The 18,738-nt window shown below is 36.3% G+C and overlaps 1 protein-coding gene across 4 annotated transcripts in view; it reads right to left on the bottom strand.

Annotated features, from left to right (window-relative positions):
• Positions 1 to 18,738, bottom strand: part of SLC4A4 (solute carrier family 4 member 4) — a 434,558-nt gene that overhangs the window by 122,766 nt on the left and 293,054 nt on the right. For all 4 annotated transcript variants that reach the window (XM_077137062.1, XM_077137060.1, XM_077137063.1 and 1 more), the window contains exons 10-12: positions 16,430 to 16,584; positions 15,701 to 15,814; positions 12,932 to 13,106 (exon numbers count right to left, since the gene is read on the bottom strand). In XM_077137062.1, the coding sequence (XP_076993177.1) occupies positions 12,932 to 13,106; positions 15,701 to 15,814; positions 16,430 to 16,584 (444 nt within the window). The remainder of the gene's footprint in view (positions 1 to 12,931; positions 13,107 to 15,700; positions 15,815 to 16,429; positions 16,585 to 18,738) is intronic.

Here is an 18,738-nt window from a genome sequence, read left to right as displayed (position 1 = left end):
AGAAATGCTTTCAGTGTTTCTGAGAAAAGAACTATTTTCGCCACATTTTGACATGTTACTCATCAAGTCACAATACAGAAGCATTCTAAATATTCTTATGTAATGAATAATTTTAGTTTAGCTAGAAGAACAGTGTAAAGCGATTTATAAGATGCAGTAGCAGAAACTCTTCTGATTTATTATATTCAGTGTTCACTGACATAGAAAAGCAAAACAATTTGTGGAAATGTGCATTTTTAGCAGCCATAACTCATTTCTTAGAGGAACTAATTCCTTAGCAAGTCCCAAGAATGTGGATAGTTGTGCTCTGAAGTGTGGTGGAATCTGGTATAAAAAAACAGGTCCAGCTCTGTTTAGGTTGGTCTTTCCACTTTATTCCACTCTCACCAGATGATTCCCATTGTGGAACATTAGGAAGAGTAAAGACTGGCAATCAGGAAATCTGTAGTCTAGACTCCATTCTGCCACCAGACAGTCGGTGGTCTTGGGAGTGTCACTTCACCTCTCCCATTTAGTTTCTTCATGTAGGAAAAATAATTGAGATGATGAAATATAACAACAGATGCTGCAGTCAGACAGTTCAGAGTTGGCATCTACAGCATACCATTTATTCACTGTGTGACGATAAATGAATTACTTAGCCTCCCTATGCCTCAGTTTCTTCATCAAACCCACATATGGTTAGTATCCGCACTAGATCAGATAATGTATGGAAGATGCTTAGTATAGTCTCTGACACATAAAACATTTTGATTAATAGTAAACACATGCATCATGCATTCATTTAGATATTAAGTGAGGACATAGGATTAGGTGATCTCCAAGGTCTTTTCCAGGTGACTCAGCACAAAGAGCATTATTTGGAGTTAGGGAAATCTGAATTTAAATTTAAGCTCCATCAGTTACCAGCTGGCTAACATTTCTAAAACTTAATCCTCTCTTCTGTAAAATCAGTACTTACTTCACAGGATAAAAATATGGATTAGATAAAACAATAATATATAAAGAGCTAGGAATAACACCTAACACGAAGCAGAGATAGTAGAAATATCAGTTCCTTTTCTTCCCCATCTTTCCACCCCTACTTTTTGTTTCTCATTCCTTCAAGAGAGGGAGGAGACGGAGAGAGACCATCAAAAGAAGTGGCATGAAAAGAAAAATGAGGACTAGTCCTTGGAGGAAAAGCAAAAAAATAAAATAAAAATCAGGCTAAGAAATCAGACCATAGGAGCAAGATGCAAAAAATAAAAATAAATCGAAACATGATTTGTAACACCAACACTTTATGTCTTTGAGCCACGTGACAAAGCTGTCAGAGAAAGCCACAGCTACTGTCATAGCTAATGTAAAGTAAGCCCATTCAAGAACAGATACTTTTTGGGTGGGCCACGGTGGCTCAGCAGGCAAGAATGCTTGCCTGCCATGCCAGAGGACCTGGGTTTGATTCCTGGTGTCTGCCCATGTTAAAAAAAAAAGAACAGACACTTTTTATTCTCCTGTCAATTTTGACAGCTATTGCAATCCAGCAGTATCTTCATACAAGAGTAAAGAATGACTTTTGTTGTTTTACGTCTACTAAGGAATTTATTATTTGGATTAATAATTATAATCCTGTTTAGGGTGGTAACAATAGAAGGAAAAGAAGTAAAGGCTATGAGAAAAGTAGCATAGTTTCCCAAGAAAACAAAACATTTCCTATTTGTTTGACAATTTTCATTCAAACATGGGAAATTGAAGTATTCTAGTGGCATTAAGTAATAAAGCATTCACCAATATTATTACTATATTCATGCTTGTTTTTAATTTTAATCTAAGATGTTTCTAACCATAAAAAGAGAAGTTTCAGATGGTGGTTGTGATTTATATAAACTAAGCAGAACGTTGAATAATAAAATTCAATTTTTCTAGATGTCTTCAAATCTGACATTTAGCCAAGAACAATGATGCAGCCTAATGCCTTTTAAATGTAGCCACTAAAAATCATCAATCAGAGCTGAATCAACCCAGATGAGTTCTGATGTCAGGTCAATAGCATAAGCCAAGTCATGTGATCAAAAATAAATGGACAAATGATGAAAGTATCTAAATCAGTGCTTCTCAAACTAAGGTCACATGAGAATTACCTGTGACATTTACCACAACACAGATATCTCCTCCCTGAACAATTAAATGAATATCTCTGAGGTTGAGGCCTGGGAAATCTGTATTTTTTCAAAGTTCCCCAGTTAAGCATCAAGTGAACCAAATTTAAGGTACCCTGACTTAAAGAATTCAAGCAAATTTCCTTCCTCCTCCAAAAACTACCCGCTAGCATGTTAACAATTGTTCACACGTGCCTTAATCTATACTGGGGAAGAAGATTGGCACACCACCCTCACTTTTTATTTCACCTGTGTAGCTAGAGCCGCTAAATCAGTGATTTCTGTCCTGACTGATCACAGCTGCCAAATTCTTATTGCTTTCTACTTTGCCTAAAGTGCTTTGTCGTCATAAACAGAATTTCTATTTACACTCTCCAATAAGAACAGGAAAAAAAGGGGAAGGCAAATTATCTCCCTGCTTAAGGAAAGGTATGAGCCAAAATTTTTCCAAAAGAGTTTCCATTCCAAGTCTAATAAGAATTGATGGGCAAGCTAGGGAGGCTTTAATATATTTTTTGTTTGAACAGCTGTGAATATATATCTAGATCATTTGAACTGCCTATCATCAAATGCCAGGATAATTTTATTCAAAAATCAATCCCCATGATTTTTAGAGGCTGTTTATACATGTATAACCTGGTATTTAGAGATAAATGAAGCAGATCAGGTGGGGATTAAGGTAATTCATAGTACAGGGGTTAAGAAAAACCTCATCTACAATTTGAGATCAAAGGAAGAAGACTTTATTTTGTCTAGAACCTGGATTTTCTGTAGCACACAATCTGGCTCAACCTGTCTAGATGGATCATTTGAACAAAGCAAGCACAGGGAGCCCAGAATAAGAATGAGGGCCTTTAATCCTGTATAGCTTGATATAGCACCTGGATACATCGCAGAGTATATTAAGCAGATAATCAAAGGGTATTAGCAAGACCCATGCGGGATGGGATAAAAAATATGGAACTATTAAATTTTACCACCAGGGAATCCCCTGATACTATGTCAGGCATTAGGGACATCCAAATCAATGGGCCAAGCCCTTGATCTTGAGGCTTGCTCTTATGAAACTTATATAGTGGAGAAGCTTAGTCTACCTGTAGGTATGCTAGGAATTACCTCTGGAGGATCTCTTTTGTTGCTCAGATGTGGCCTTTCTCTCTCTATGCCCAACTCTGCAAGTCAAATCATTGCCCTCCTCTCTACATGGGACATGACATTAAGGGTTGAAGGTCTCCCTGGTGGTGTGGGAGATGCCCAGGGATGAGCCTGAACCTGACACTGTGGGATCCACAATTCCATCCGGACCAAAAGGGGTAAAAAAAATTTAATAAGGTATAAGTAGCTGAGAGAGTTCAAATAGACTCAAGAGGCTACTTTGGAGGTCACTCTTACACAAGCTTCAGTTAGACATTGCTACCTATCATAACCTTCCAAATCCCAACCAAAACCATTCCTGCCAAACCTGAAGAACACTTAGGGTATTATATAAGATTCCACAAATGTTCCATGCATTGGGGTGTCTTTCCAGAGGTGTACAACCTCCTGATGGGTCCTTGGACCAGATGAGTCCTGAAATGCAGAGGGATCAACTAGTTCCATCCCACTATCCCATATTGTCAACAGCCCCTTCCAACAGGAGAAAGCTAGAAGGGGCATAGTCCAAATATCCCTAAAGAGTGGGAGAAAGCTCAAAGGTGATGGTGGAGTTATACAGAGATGGTTTAACAAATGAATACACTTGCTGAATCATTATATTGATATTTCTTTTAGTCTCCAGCATCTTAGAGTAGCTAGAAAAACCTAAAATTGTAGAATTGTAACCCATACCAAACTCTGAAATATGTTCTACAATTGTTGTGATGTGTTTTGAAATTTGTTTTTTTGCATTTTTTGTTATTTTTCACCAAAAAGGAAAAAAAATCGACTGTGACGATAGAAAAAAAAAGTTGACTATGATGATAAAAAAAAGGTGGTAAAAACACACACACAAAAATAAATAAATAAATAAATAAATCCAGGTGGATAAAATAATTAAAATGTAAATATAAGAAACTAAAATACAAGGGTAAATACTTTTCTAATCTTGGGGTAGGGAAAACCTCTCTAAATTTTAATATCATGAAAGAAATTATACAATACAATGTTGAAGATTTTGACTATGCAAAAATTAAAATCTGTACAGTAAAAGAAAGCACAAATAAAGTTAAGACTGTGATGGCTACTTTTATGTGTCAACTTGGCTAGGCTATAGCACTCAATTACTTAATCCAACACTAATCTAGGTGTTGCTGTGAAGGTATTTTATAGATGGAGTTAATATCTACAGATTGTTGACTTTAAGTAAAGGAGACTGCCCTTGAATTTGCGGGTGGACTCATCCAATCAGGTGAACACCTTATGAGTAAAAAATGAGGTTTATTGAGAAGAAATTCTGCCTCAAGACTGCAGCATCAACTTTTGCCTAAATTTCCAGTCTGCCAGCCTGCCCTACAGATTTCAGACTTCCTAGGCTCCACATTCCTTAAAATCACAGATCTAGGGAAAATATATTTACAATATTGGTGACAAGCAAAGGAATATATCCTTAATATACAAAGAGTTCTTACAAGGTAATGACAAAAAGACTAATGAATCAAAAGGAAAATATATCAGGGACACAACAAAAATAGGCAATTTACTAAAAAGATATAATCAATAAGAATATGCAAGGATATTCACAGTCACTAAAAATCAAAGAAATTTGAATTAAATAATAGTGAGACATCATTTTTCAACCCAAAAAATGACAAAAAAGAAGAAAGGACAAAATCTAATTTTAGAAGGGTGAGAACAGTGGGTCCTCTTGTGTATTACAGTTACAAGTGTAAATTGGTATAAGCTTTATAAAGTGTAATTTGATGATAAATCAAAATGTAAAATAAGCATATACACTTATTCTACTAGGAACTTCCCCTTAGTAGGTAATCATCAAGAATGAAAATATTCTTAATCACCACAGCAATGTTTATAAAAACAAAATTAGGAAAAACTCAAAATCCACTAATGGGAGACTGATTATATAAATTATAGCACATACATTATATGTAGATGTAGATGTAGTCATTAAAGATGTTGGTCAAGATCCACGTTCAAATGGAAGGATAGCCAGAAAATGTGCTTAGGAGAAGTCAGGTTATGAAATAGCACTGTATGTGAGTATGTGTATGTATGTGTGTTTGCATGTATGTATGTGTACATACCTACGATGATCTCATTTATCTAAAATGCCATACATATAGATCTGTCTACACATGCATTATAAGACACAGGGAAAGGTATTCATAGAAATGTTAAAAATGGCTATTTCTGGATGATGGGTTTGGAGCAAATTACCTCCTGGTAGCTTTTTATTAATTCTTTGTTTGAATTTTCTACAATGATTAATCATACCTTGTTAAAAACAAAATGAATCTATTTTAAATAATTGCAAGCCAAACCAAAATAATTTTATAATTTAATATCATTTGGGATTCCCAACCCTGCCCAAATTACTATAATTTTCTGATCATAAAGAATTTAAAGAGTTGACAAAATAGACTGAATAGAGAACAAAAGCCTTTCAAATGAAAACTCCGAACAAATAAGGTTCTGGTAAATGAATTTTGGTCACAAATTGTTTAACTTCACATGGGATTTAATTTAGAACATGTACATACAATGAAGTAAATTATTTAAAGTTAAAGTTGCATCCTGGGAGAAGAAATGGTCAATGTTCCTTAGACCTAAGTAAGTAATGCAGAGTTCCTTATTTTGTCACTAAATAAGCTAATTTCATTTTGCTTACCAAAACCACCTAATTGTGTCATTGCAATAGATTATCTCAACTTAACTTTCTGATATTGGAATATGCATCTGGTGCAGACTAACCAGTCACTTTATATTTCCACCTCAAGGAAAAAATGAATTTTGATGCCAAAGTGCAACTCTTAGGTAAAATGAAATTATTCTGTAGTCCTCAATTTAGTTATCAATTTGCTTAAATATTGCAATTATAAATTGCATATGATAAGCAAGGTGAAAGAAGTCTGTCCTGTCGAGGAATATTATATGTGAATAAGAATGATACATTTCCAAATTAAGCAGATTGATGAAATATTCTCAGCACAGCAGTATGTTAAAATAAAGTCTCAAATTTAGATATGTCAGCTATAAATGTTCCTTATTATAAGACAAGTTCTCTTAAAATGTGCTATGACGGGCTCCAAAAATATCACAAAAGTCACAGAATTCTAAAAATCTTACTGTATTCTTTTGCTAAGAGGTTGTGAAAATAGGATTAAATTTACTCGCGGAAAAAAATTAAACTTACTTTCTTGACTCAGTCTTCACTCTAAATTGTGTTCAGTTATTCACAGCCAACAATGCAGATTCAAATTAAAATTCATTTCTGCTCTTCATATAACTAAGAACAATTTTTAAATAATAAAAAGACCTGTCTCAGAGTATGAAAAAGTGTTTCTTACACCAGTGACGTTCTAGTTTGCTAGCTGCCGGAATGCAATACACCAGAAACGGAATGACTTTTAAAAAGGGGAATTTAATAAGTTGCAGTTCTAAGGTCTAGAAAATGTCCTAATCAAAGAAAATCTATAGAAATGTCCAATCAAAGGCATCCATCCAGGGAAAGATACCTTGGTTCAAGAAGGCCGATGAAGTTCAGGGTTTCACTCTCAAGTGAGAAGGCACATGGCGAACACAGTCAAGGCTTCTCTCTCATCTGGACGGGCACATGGCGAACATGGTGTCATCTGGTAGCTTTCTTTCCTGGCTTGTGGTTTCCGTTTTCCTTCTTCATCTCCAAAGGTCGCTGGCTCATGGACTCTCTGCTTCTCATGGCTATGTCATTCTGCTCTCTCCGAATCTCCTTCATTCTCCAAATCTTTCCTCTTTAATAGGACTCCAGAAACTAATCAAGGCCCACCCAAATGGGTGGACACGCCTCCACCTAATCCAGTTTACCAACCCTCTTGATTAAATCACATCTCCAGGGAGATGATCTAATTATAGTTTCAGACATATGATGCTGAATAGAGATTAGAAGAAGTGGCTGCCTTTACAAATGGGATTAGGATAAAACACGGCTTTTTTAGGGTACATACATCATTCAAACCAGCATAAGTGATGTATTCAAGACTAAGAAATCCCAAAATATCTGTTGATTTAGTTTGATATCAAGGTTCCATTCTGGCTAGTACTTTGAATATAAAGCCCATAACTGTAATAATTATGGTTATATATATTTATACTATAATTTTATTAACATTTAAAAATTTAGTGGGAAATATCCAAATGAATAGAAAGGTGCAGCTGCTTGGAAACCAAGAATATAAATATAATAGAATGAGTAGATCATAGAGAATATGGCTTTGGGAGACACATGTTTTTAGGATGCTGAAAAGTCTTTGCTTACTTGGCAGTATGGCTGAGGAGTTGGAGCATCATGAAGGTGTGATTTATGGGAAAGCATGATGAGAACATTGTACAACTGCTAGCCTCTAAAAGCTTATATTCCTAGCCTTGGATGTTGAGCTTTAGGGACAGGAAACAGTCATAGGTCAGGGCTAAATCTTAGATTACTATAAGGACAGCTCTTGGCAAAGTGACTTAGTTTCTCCCAGAAGCCCAAGCTAAACTTTAATTGCCCACACTTAACAAGGAATCCATTAATACCCTCTCTGTAAGCCCCAGAGTCCTCTCAAAGCAGCTTGATGGTTATAATTTCTGTGCCACGTTGGAGAATTCATGCTGACATCAACATTACCACTATAATTTGGATTATTCTTGGAGCCATCATAGCTTTGACTATTTCATTTTGAATATAATTCCACTGGAAATGATACAAAGCTCGTAAGATCTAATGAAGAAAAGGTTTTGTTGTTTGCTTATTCTTATATTTTCACTGTAAGTGTGTGTGTGTGTGTGTGTATATATATATATATATATATATATATATATATATATATATATATGTATGTATTTACTTTATATAGATCAGCCCTGAAATAAATGTTCAAATGTAGATTCCCATCTTCAAGCAGGCAAGTCCTCCTGAACAGAAGCTGGCAAAAGAGTTTGCTTAGACAACAGCAGTACGGTGACTCATCTGTGTTTTCACAATATGTCTCTACCCAGTACCCATGTTTATTTGTAGCCTGAAAATAAAGGCCCTCTGCAAACCACCTCTGAGTTGCCTGTTAAATGCAAGAACACTTAGCTGACTCATTCATGCTGCCCCTGCTTTTCAGAAAAACCCACTGCCACATTTAGGAAAGCAGGTGATACAGTTGTTGATTATTTCAGGCTTTGCCAATGCTTTTCTGCCTAGTTCTAATCTAATGTTTGGAAAAAGCCAAATGAAGCCAAAGGACTTCTTCCTTTATGAGCCCATACACACCGTCACTGGTGTCTCTTGGGTTTTATCAGCACGTTAGATGTTAAATGCCATCAGAATAGGGATTCATATGAGTTTTGCCCAATTATTTGTATCCACAATATTTTAAATAGTGTCTGGCACACAGTAGATAACAAATATTTGCAAAAGAATGAATCAATTTTTGCCATTCACCTGGGCCTCAGCACCAAATCCACAAAATATTTTGTTGTCCTGATGCTTATAAGGGCATCAAAACTTCAGCATGTTAAAGAACATGCCTTTCAGTCATGTGACACTCTTGTCAAAGTTTAAACCACTTCACTGCCTGGTTCTTGAGATAGTTGAAACTATACAACTTTATGTCATCTACCATTGCAAGAAAAGCTAATATAATGACTGTATGTAAATTTTTTCCTAGGTAAAATCTTCATATGTAAATACTAGGATATCTAAAAGTACTAGAAAATATGTACAATTACTCAGATATATGAGTAATGACTCTGGGTACGGGCGCGCATGCACTAGTCAATTTCTATTAATACAGACTATTTGAGATCTGTAAGCCCAATGTTTAGATCTATAAACCCATTTGGTAATAGCATTATTCCACCCAAAATAAATTAAAAATGGATTACTCAGCTCAACAAATACATATTAAGTATCACTAATTTCTCTCTCTCTCTCTCTTTCAATGTTTCTGCTGCCCACTATGACTTTTAGAAGTACCAAACCTGTAGGGCTGAAGAGGACTTGAACTACAGTTTTTTTTTCTTTTTGGGTGCATGGGCTGGGAATATGAGCCTGGATCTCCTTCATGGCAGGCGAGCAATCTACCACTGAAACAACCATGCGCCCAGACCACACATTTATTCAACAAAAAAAGACTACAAAGGTGAAAGAAAGTTATCTTTCAATATTATCATTCAGAGAAACTTTTAAAAGCAATAATGATTCTACAGCTTCTGTGAAATGATCAATGGTGATTACAAAATCCGTTTATGAAATAAATCCAACTATTTCTGGTAAATATCCTCATGGGTTTGAATTAGATACTTTGAATTACATCAAATCTCAGGAGCAACATCCAATAAATGGTCATTTTAGTCTACCATTAAATATCCTGACTCGCTGAAAGCATTTATGTTTCTCTTGAAGTCTCCGGAGCCTAGAAAACACCTTACTCCACCAGCATGGCTTTTGTGATGTCATTTATTACAAAGGAGAAAAATACCTGTGTTAGCTACATATATCACACAGTAGACTCCTTTACTTTCTCACAGACCTACTCATAGAGAAATTAATTCCCCTAGGAGGGATTATCAACAGACTTTAAGAGACCTCATCCTGTTTCAAAAGTAATATTCAAAAGCTAAGCTTTATGAGGCTGCAAAAGACTTTAATTCAAGTTACTAAAAGACAATAAACTAACAGATAGGAAGCGTTATAATGTCCCCATCTCAATGAAAAGAAGGGCCATGAAAAAACTGGTTTAACAATTATCTGCACACACACACACACAAATCCCCATATACTCTGAAAGACAGAAAATGATTTTGCTTTTACCACCCTCTCAAAAGCCTCTATTACATATAATTGCAACTTCCTATTTTCTTTTTTTAATTTTCTTTATCTTCTTTATGCCGCCATCATGGTACATTCCCAGGACTTCCTTTACCACTTGTTTTCTTGAATAACCTTGGTTACTCATTATGCCAATCATTTAGATGAAAAATGAATACTCTATAAGACGGTAGGCCAGATTTTACAAAAGTTATATTACTGACATTACTGTTACAATCTAATTTATTCATTCTCATCTAATCGATGAAGTAAACACAGGAATAAACCCCACCCTTTTCACATACTTCTTGCCTGGATCCTACCATATTTGATTTTTACTCCTCATCTCACAGGTCTCTCATAGATAACACAGACGTATGTTCTTAGGCAAGCACAATGTTGCTTTTAATATGTTAATCAGTTGTTAATATTTAAAAATCACCAGATTTCATGAAGACCTTTCATTTCCAGCCTTTTCTGAAAATCAGAAAATGAAGCAAAACTGGTGCATGTTCACATGTGAACAAGCAAAGCTGGTGGCAATGTGGACCTTTGTAACGGAGATGGGCCCTCAGGGCATTTTCTATAACTCATTCCCTGGGCTAACTGAATCCAATACAGTGAGTCTTTCCGAACAGGTGCTACCTTGCAATCTTCCAATCAGTTTCAGTTATACTGTACCCAAATTCTCTACAATATGATTCAGCTGTAGAAAAAACATGACTTCATGGCTCCTACATACAACACTATAGTAGCAGTGCCATAGTACTCTACAACATTGCTGGTTCCTATCAACAAAGTTATACAATCACAGATATTTTTCTGTAATGCCAGACCTTACCACCCTATTTTTTAGAGCTCCTTTGGGACTATTTTCCTTCAGTTAGTGCTTCTGAATTCTGCCCACCAAATATATTTATTCACTTGTGCAGGTGGTCTATATATTTCCATTATTATCCAGTGCTATTCCCATCTAATTTAGTATGAATCAGAAAACTCCAAAGGTGTTTTCTGGAATTGGGCCATAAATAACCTGTACATGAGAATCCTGTCATGTAGCTGAGATTTTTCATTGTTATTTTCATTGTGCCTCTTCAGACATAATGACGACAATATTTTAGTACAACAATAAGTATGATGCAATTGTACTTGCCTACATATTATAAACCACAATAATGTATAATACAAAAATGAGTTGGATTCCAAAATGTACATTACTTTTAAGTAATTTAACAAACAGCTGTATGGAATAGTAGGAGGAGAGCAGTGGTAGTCAGCCTCCAATAATTCTTGAGTTGTAGGATATTGTACCAGGGATGCTGTTTCTTACGAGGCTAAGTCAAAACAGGCTGTGCGACTTCCCCCTTAGTCTCTTGGAACACTTGTTCCAGGGGAGCCAACTAACCATATACAAGAAGTACAACTCTTCTTTGATTGCCATACTGTGAGGAAGCACAAGTTAGCCACATGAAGAAGTAGTGTGGAAGAGCTGTGCAAACATGTACCAGCTGTTCCTGTCCACCCAGCCCCGGCACCACACATGTGAGTTTAAGAAGCCCTGAAATGACTCCAACTTCAGCTGGCATCTGACTGCACAGCTGTCTCATTATGATGGACCCAAATGAGAACTGCCCAGCTGAGTCTAGCAGCTCCCACAACCATAAAAGGTAATCATAAAATGGTTGTTCAAAATGGTTAAGTCTCTAAGTTTTGGGGTTATATGTTATGCAGTATTAGATAAGGGCTAAAAGATAAAAGTACACTTAAGGTAAAGTGCATTTTTTTAAATTAATTTCACCCTTTTTACTTGGGTCAACATAGATGTTATAGAAGTCTCCATCTCATTTTTTGCATTTAGGCAGAAATATGGAACATGGATCTGCTTAGAGAAGAAAATAGTAGTGGAAGAAAAAGCAATCCTTTGGAATCCTGTAACTTTTAAAATAAACTGGCATGTATCAAGGTCACCTAGTTTAAGCAGTAATAAGCACTGACACAGGAAGATAGAGTTTGAAAAGGGTTCAGATCTGGTTCTTTTTCATAAGACTATCACTTTCATTCACAACTCTGTATTCAGTACTTAGCACAATACCTTTTTTAATGAATAAATAAATTAAAATTTAATTTTTATCAATGCTTTTCTGATTTACTCATGAAATTTACAATATATTTTCTATCACCGAAGCTCTGGGTTGGACTGGTGCAGAGAAAGCAAATGCTATCTTCAAAGTAACCAACAAATTTGGATTGCACAAAATAAGTCAAGTCAGCTCAATAAGTCAAGCTTAATGAGAGGCAGATCCAGATTTAGAAGAAACAACTCATGGCTTGTACTTATTAACACTGAGCTCCAGCCTGGATCTACCAGTAGATATGCAAATTCAACCTTGAGAAAATCACTCAATTGCTTGATAACTGTTTGCTCATGTGTAAAACGGAGCTAATCATGCATTCCCTGACAGAACGTGATCAAGTATATGGCCAGTACACTCAAGGTAGTAAGAGCTCTAAACCTTCTGCAGTGCACAAAATTAAAGCAGCTGATATGCTTTTTTTCCCAAATAGAATTGTATATCCTCATTTCCTTCCCTTCTATTCCCCACTTGTGACTCAAGCCAGATTTCATCAAGCTATTTTTGTAATTACTAAAATGCTGGAAATACAGCAGCAGGCCAGAAGCAAAGTAAAATGCAGCATCCAGCAAAAGAAAGAAAATCACGCTGAGTAACTGAAAGGCCATCTGCTTCTATCTGAGCTGTAGGGGTGAGGAAGGCAGTCTGAGTTGTACTATTTGTGTCCTCCCCAAAACCATACCCACCTGCATGTTCTCAGTGGCATCCCCAAGTAGTCCTCCAAAAGTGATAGCATTAGTTACAGTTGCCAGATAAATGAAGAGAATTGCTGAAAGAGCTTGAATATTTAAAGCATCATAAAAATCACTGGCAAAAAATGGTGCTTTCCTCTTTAGGTCCTTAATTAGTCCACCACAGAACCTGGGCAGAGAGAAAGCAAACATGTGACCATGTACAATAAATTACCGTCAAATTAACCAAGAGATAACTCACTAAACCACAAGAAATTATAGTTTAAATGCTTGCATCAGTCACAAGATACTTTTTGGCCTCTTAAAGTGAAGCCAGGAAACTGCAGAGAAATAAATGTGCTTCTAACTCTCTTTTTTGGGCACCAAATTAGGTATTACATTCCCTAAATATTAGCCAGTTGGTCTTGAAAGGAGAGTGTTCTGTGGTGATGAATTAAAAATTTTCACTACCCAAAGGAAAAAAAGTCTAAATGTGAGCAAATCAGATAAAGCCCTTTATAATCTTGCCATGGCTTCCTTTCCAGCCCTATTCATTCATTCATTCAATCATTCATTCAACAAATGTTTATTGCTCACCTGCAATATGCCAAGGCAAGATTCTGAGTGCTGGAGAGACAGACTCAACATTTTAAATTAACCACACAGACAAAAAGCCCTGCCCTCATGGAGTTTACTTTCTGTGGGAGGACAGACAAGAAACAAGATTACAGTTATTAAAATGGAGAGTACTAAAAATCAAGGGGGAAAATTAAGTGGAGAAGAGGGTCATGAAGTCCTGGAGGGGGAGTTGTTGAAACTTTAGATAGAGTGGAAGAGCTGGCCTACCAAGCAAGGGATTTTGGGGTAAGGACCTGAAGGAACCAAGGGAGAGAACCAGGCAGGTGTGCAGTGGAATAACACAGTAAGCTGAGCCTCATGATGAACGTCAGAAGACTTAGTAACCTACTCAAGGTCAACTTGCCCCTCCCACCCAAATCTCAGCTCTCAGCCTTCCCAGGCCATTCCTTCCGCCTAGAATGCCCTCACTTAGGATTCAACAGCTCTCTCAAGTCTTGTACCACCAGTCAAGTTCCACTGAGGGTTGGCATATTTTATCAGGACTATCAGTCTTTCTGAGCTATACCAGGGTGCTCTGTCTCAGTTGTTTTTGTATGCACAGGTCATGCACAGTGCCAGGAAGGCTGTGGACATTCAATTCATGTATGAAGGGCAAAATACGGAAGCATGAAATTATGGTCTGATTAATTTTTTTTAAAAAATTATATCACACAACTCAGTTCAGTAATAATTGCTAACAGAAATAGTTTATGAATAATTATTCATAAAAAAGGAGAGGGAGAGGAGGTTTGATGTCAATTCTTTAAGAAAAGAACAAAAGGGAGAGAAGAAATGTCCTCTTAATTTTGGGAGAGAAACTAAGAGGCTCATCAGAGGATGGAAAGAACTTAATTTAATTCATATTCAATTTCATATTAAAATGACAAACTTTTACATTTTCAAAAGTTTTCAGTGCTTAGAAAAGATAGTATCTTCATAAAATGAGTTTCCTACTTAAACTTTTACCTAACCCAAAATGAAATGGTGTACTCAATAGTTCAGAAAGAGAAATTATTACGAAAAGAAATTTAATCAAAACAATCTGAGAAACCTAAATTTCAGACTGTAAACTAAATAGAGGAAAGTGACTTGTGAGTTACGCATTTCCCGAACAAGCTATTCATTTTTGAGTAAATGTACAGGGAAGAGATTGAATCATTAAAGTCAGATGAGGAATTGTGGTGGTTTGGAGCTGTATGTATCCCAGAAAACATGTTCTTAACCTTATTCCATTCATGAGAGTGTAAACCAAGAGTTAAGTAGCATCTTCTGACGTAGCTCCTTCAGTTATGGTGTGGCCCATCTGAATGAGGATGAGTCTTAATCCTAACACCAGTCCTATATAAGCAAAATGAAACTCTGACACAGGGAGCATCCAGAAACTGAAAGTCAATGGAACCAAGAAGCCAGGAGAGGCTGCCATGTGCTGTGTGATGCATCTCTGGAAGTCAGCCCCAGAATGCCTGTCTTCTGAAAGAAAATGTCTTTCTGATGACAGCCTGGTTTTGGACTTCTCCTAGCCTCAAAACTGTGAGCCAATACATTCCTGTTGTTTATGCCAACACATTGCATGGCATTTGCTTTAGCATGCAGGAAACTAAAACAGGAAGGACACCCCATCAATCAGTCTTCCTGCCACACACACTCACCAACTATCTCTCTGACCCTACACTTCCCCTCACTCACTCCACTCCGAGTCACACTGGCCTTCTTCCTGGTTCTGGCACACTCGAGCCATGCTGAGTTGTTATCCTCTCTACTTGGAACACTCTTTCCCATCCCCACATCTACAAGGTCTGATTCCCATTCCCTTTAAACTTTCTTCAAATGCTCCCTTGTCTGTAAGGCCTTCTCTAATCACTCTATCTAAAATTGTAATACTTTATCCCATTTCGGCCTAATTTGCCCCCAAAAGCCATTGCCACATTAATTTTTGTGTGTATTGTTTGTCTCCTACCACTAAAAAGTAACCCCCTACAAAGGCAAGTGCTTTTCTTTAACTCATTGCTGTGCCCCAGTGCCTGGGACTAACAGGCATATTATAATTATTTTTTGTATGAACAAATGAACAAACCAGTTCATGAAATGCTGACAGAAAGAAAAATGGAAATACATATCTAAGGAGATCTTCATCATGAATGACAAAAGGATCAATCTATTAGTTACCGTCCAGTTCGCTGCAATTCTTCACAATCCCCATGTCCTCCTCCTCCATGACCTCCATCATGAGGCATATCTCCATTCATCTGAACATTCTCTCCACCTGAGTACATATTCTTCCTAACCAAGACAACAGAGCCCAAGAGAATATTAGTTTATGTCATTCATCTTCTTCTCAACTGTACCGTGCATTGGCTAAAGAAGAGATGGAGCAAAAAACCTTTTGGAAGAAAGATTATCTTTTAATAAACAATTCTTAAATGCTATATTTAGAGCAAAGACAAAAAACAAGATGAATAAAAACACTGAATGAATTATATATTATATAAGAGGGAAATGTGCACCTGGGAAATAATAGATTTCCATAAAATGGCATTTCCTCAGCTCTTCCACCCAAGTTCTAAACTTTTACATCATCTTGAGTTCTTGGATCCTTCTACATGTCTAGCGAGTCCCCAGAACATCTTCACGAGCCTCTGTGATACATTCAATATCATCATCTGAAATCTCTCATTTGTAGTCACAGAAGAATATCACGGTATAAAGACATTCCTTTTATAGGTTCAAGGAAATGTGGAACCAAGGGATAACTATGACTCACTGGAGATAATACATCAAATGAAATGGAACCTGAAAATATTACAGCAATCACCTGACCGCACTTCCTCTTCCAAACACAACCCTCTTTACAGAGATATTTCAGCTATTGAAGACTTACAACTGCCTGATAATTACCTTTTGTCAGATGAAGGAAGACTCTTAGGAGGCTCTATCCTGATTGTTGGATCCCATTCCCCAGGTGGAAGGACAATAACTTCATCCAGAAACTCATCAATGCCAGCTATCAGGTCCTGCCTGTCTTTTGCTTTATAAGCAATGTCATGGAACACCTAAAGAATAACAGGAGATGTGTTTATCCAACAAAAGACTCTCTACATGCCTCACACCATGTCAAGCCTGAAGAATGTAATCAATAATCCACTGTATATTTCCATAAGCACGCTGTCATATTTCCTAGTATTTGGTTTATCCCAAAATATTTAAGTCTTCAGATTATGATACCAAGGAATATAGGTAAAGGCGTGAGAAAACAGCTGTGTTCTTTTACATGTTTTTCCTATCACTATCATAAAATGACATTGTCTTTCATCTCCCACTGGTATGTACCACAACTGATATAGTTGCTATGGAAGCCAGATTAAAATGGTTTGGAGATATATAACACAGTCATTTCCCTGAAATAAAACCTACTGGAACAAACAAATTTCGGGTAACTCAAGAAGAGAAAGTTGAAGCTAAGTGATAAGATCAGGTTAAGAGATAAACATTGTAGCTCTCAAAGACAAAATAAAGTTAGTGATTATAAAAAGAAAAATTCTGAGTTATATTATCAACACACAGACCAAAGAAAGATAGATAAAGATTATCTTTCTTTAGACAAGGCAGTAACTAAAAAATTTAAAGCAGCAAATGTTTTATGCCTTCTATACAAGCTTCCAGAATATATATAATCCTCTTTGTCAATCATTGCATTCTTCTAATCTAGCCAATGATCTGAAAATTCTTTGCAAATAATCTAAGTTTCTCATATTTTATGAGACAAATTCTTTAGTCTCCAGAAGAGAATGTGGCCCTGTTCAACACCCTTACCTATTCTGAAAGATTGCTTCTAAATCTCTCCCCAACAACAAGCATTTTTAAAAGATAACAAAATTTAATGGGGTCAGTTTGTAGTATTGGGATAAAAAAGAAGTACAAAGGACCAGAATATCACCTGTGGCAGACACACCATCTCCAATCCCATTTTCCCTTGCTGCCTTCCATTACAAAGCCTGTGAAGTTAGAGTCATTTTCCTAGTCTCCCCTGAAGAAAAGAACTGACAGTCTAATGAAGGAGACATAAGCGAAAGGCTTTCTGGGGAAGCTTTAGAATACCTGATAGAAGATAGCACCCCACTTCCTTCTTGCTAGAGGGATACCTAAAGCTCACTGTTCTAGTCACCTTAGGACCATGAAGCAAGAGCCTCGGCTCTTGATTTACCATTAAGTAATCAACTTAAACCAAACCCAGCAACCATCTATCTCCAAATTTCATGTTATGTGAGAAACATAAATCCACAATTGTTTAAGCCACTATTAGTTAGGTTTTCTTGATGCTTGCAACCTAAAGCATTTCTAACCAATATATCTTAGGAGGAAGGATTTTTTTTTAATGAAAATATAAACATATAAAAATAAATAAATCCACTGAGATGCTTAGTTCCCTCAAGGGGGCTGGGAGGGTCCCAGTATAGCTATACTTCAATACTCTCCATCCCAGGAAGAAATAACCATCTGAGTAATCTTCCTGCTGAGCTTCTACAACTAAGGAGAAAAGTGTCCTATATTGTTAACTCCACTTAACACATAGAGAAACTGACAAATGAAGCAATGAAGCAAAAGCTAAACATTAGGAAAAAATAAACTAGAATGAGAACAATCTGATATTCTAATACTATTTCACCAACTATGAGACTAGTTCTGAGTTTTATCTTATCTAAAATGGAAATAATGACAGTTGAGCTGTTATGAGAGTTAGTAAGGTCATAATTCCAAAGTACTATACTGAAATAAGGTTTGCCAATGCATTTTAGTTTTTCTGCTGTTCCTTTCCACAAGATAAGAAAACCATAAAAGCATGTGTTTTTTGATACCTAAGAAAAATGCATAATCCATTTTATTATGCTTTGTTTTCCAATAGAATCCACCATTTCTAAAACGTTGTTATATATGGACATTTGAATTCCCAGAATGACTATTTAAGTATTTTAAGAGATACGGTTTAAATTAATTCAGTCAATTTGAAATATTTTGAAGAATATTTCACATCCCTCAGTTCTAGGAATTGAAAATTTTTGGAAAAAGAAAGGAAATATGTTCTTATACACAGGTTAGAATTCAACACAAAAACAAAATTCAACCCTTACTTACTGAAAATCGTGGAAAAGTCAGTTCCTTTTCCACAAATGATTATACTGTATCATATAAAGAAGGTTACCAAACCA

This window comes from Tamandua tetradactyla, chromosome 19 (genome assembly GCF_023851605.1).
Source record: "Tamandua tetradactyla isolate mTamTet1 chromosome 19, mTamTet1.pri, whole genome shotgun sequence".
NCBI classification, from domain to species: Eukaryota; Metazoa; Chordata; class Mammalia; order Pilosa; family Myrmecophagidae; genus Tamandua; species Tamandua tetradactyla.
The sequence above is the reverse complement of the archived record's forward strand: the minus strand, read 5'-3'. Positions and strand labels throughout refer to the sequence as shown.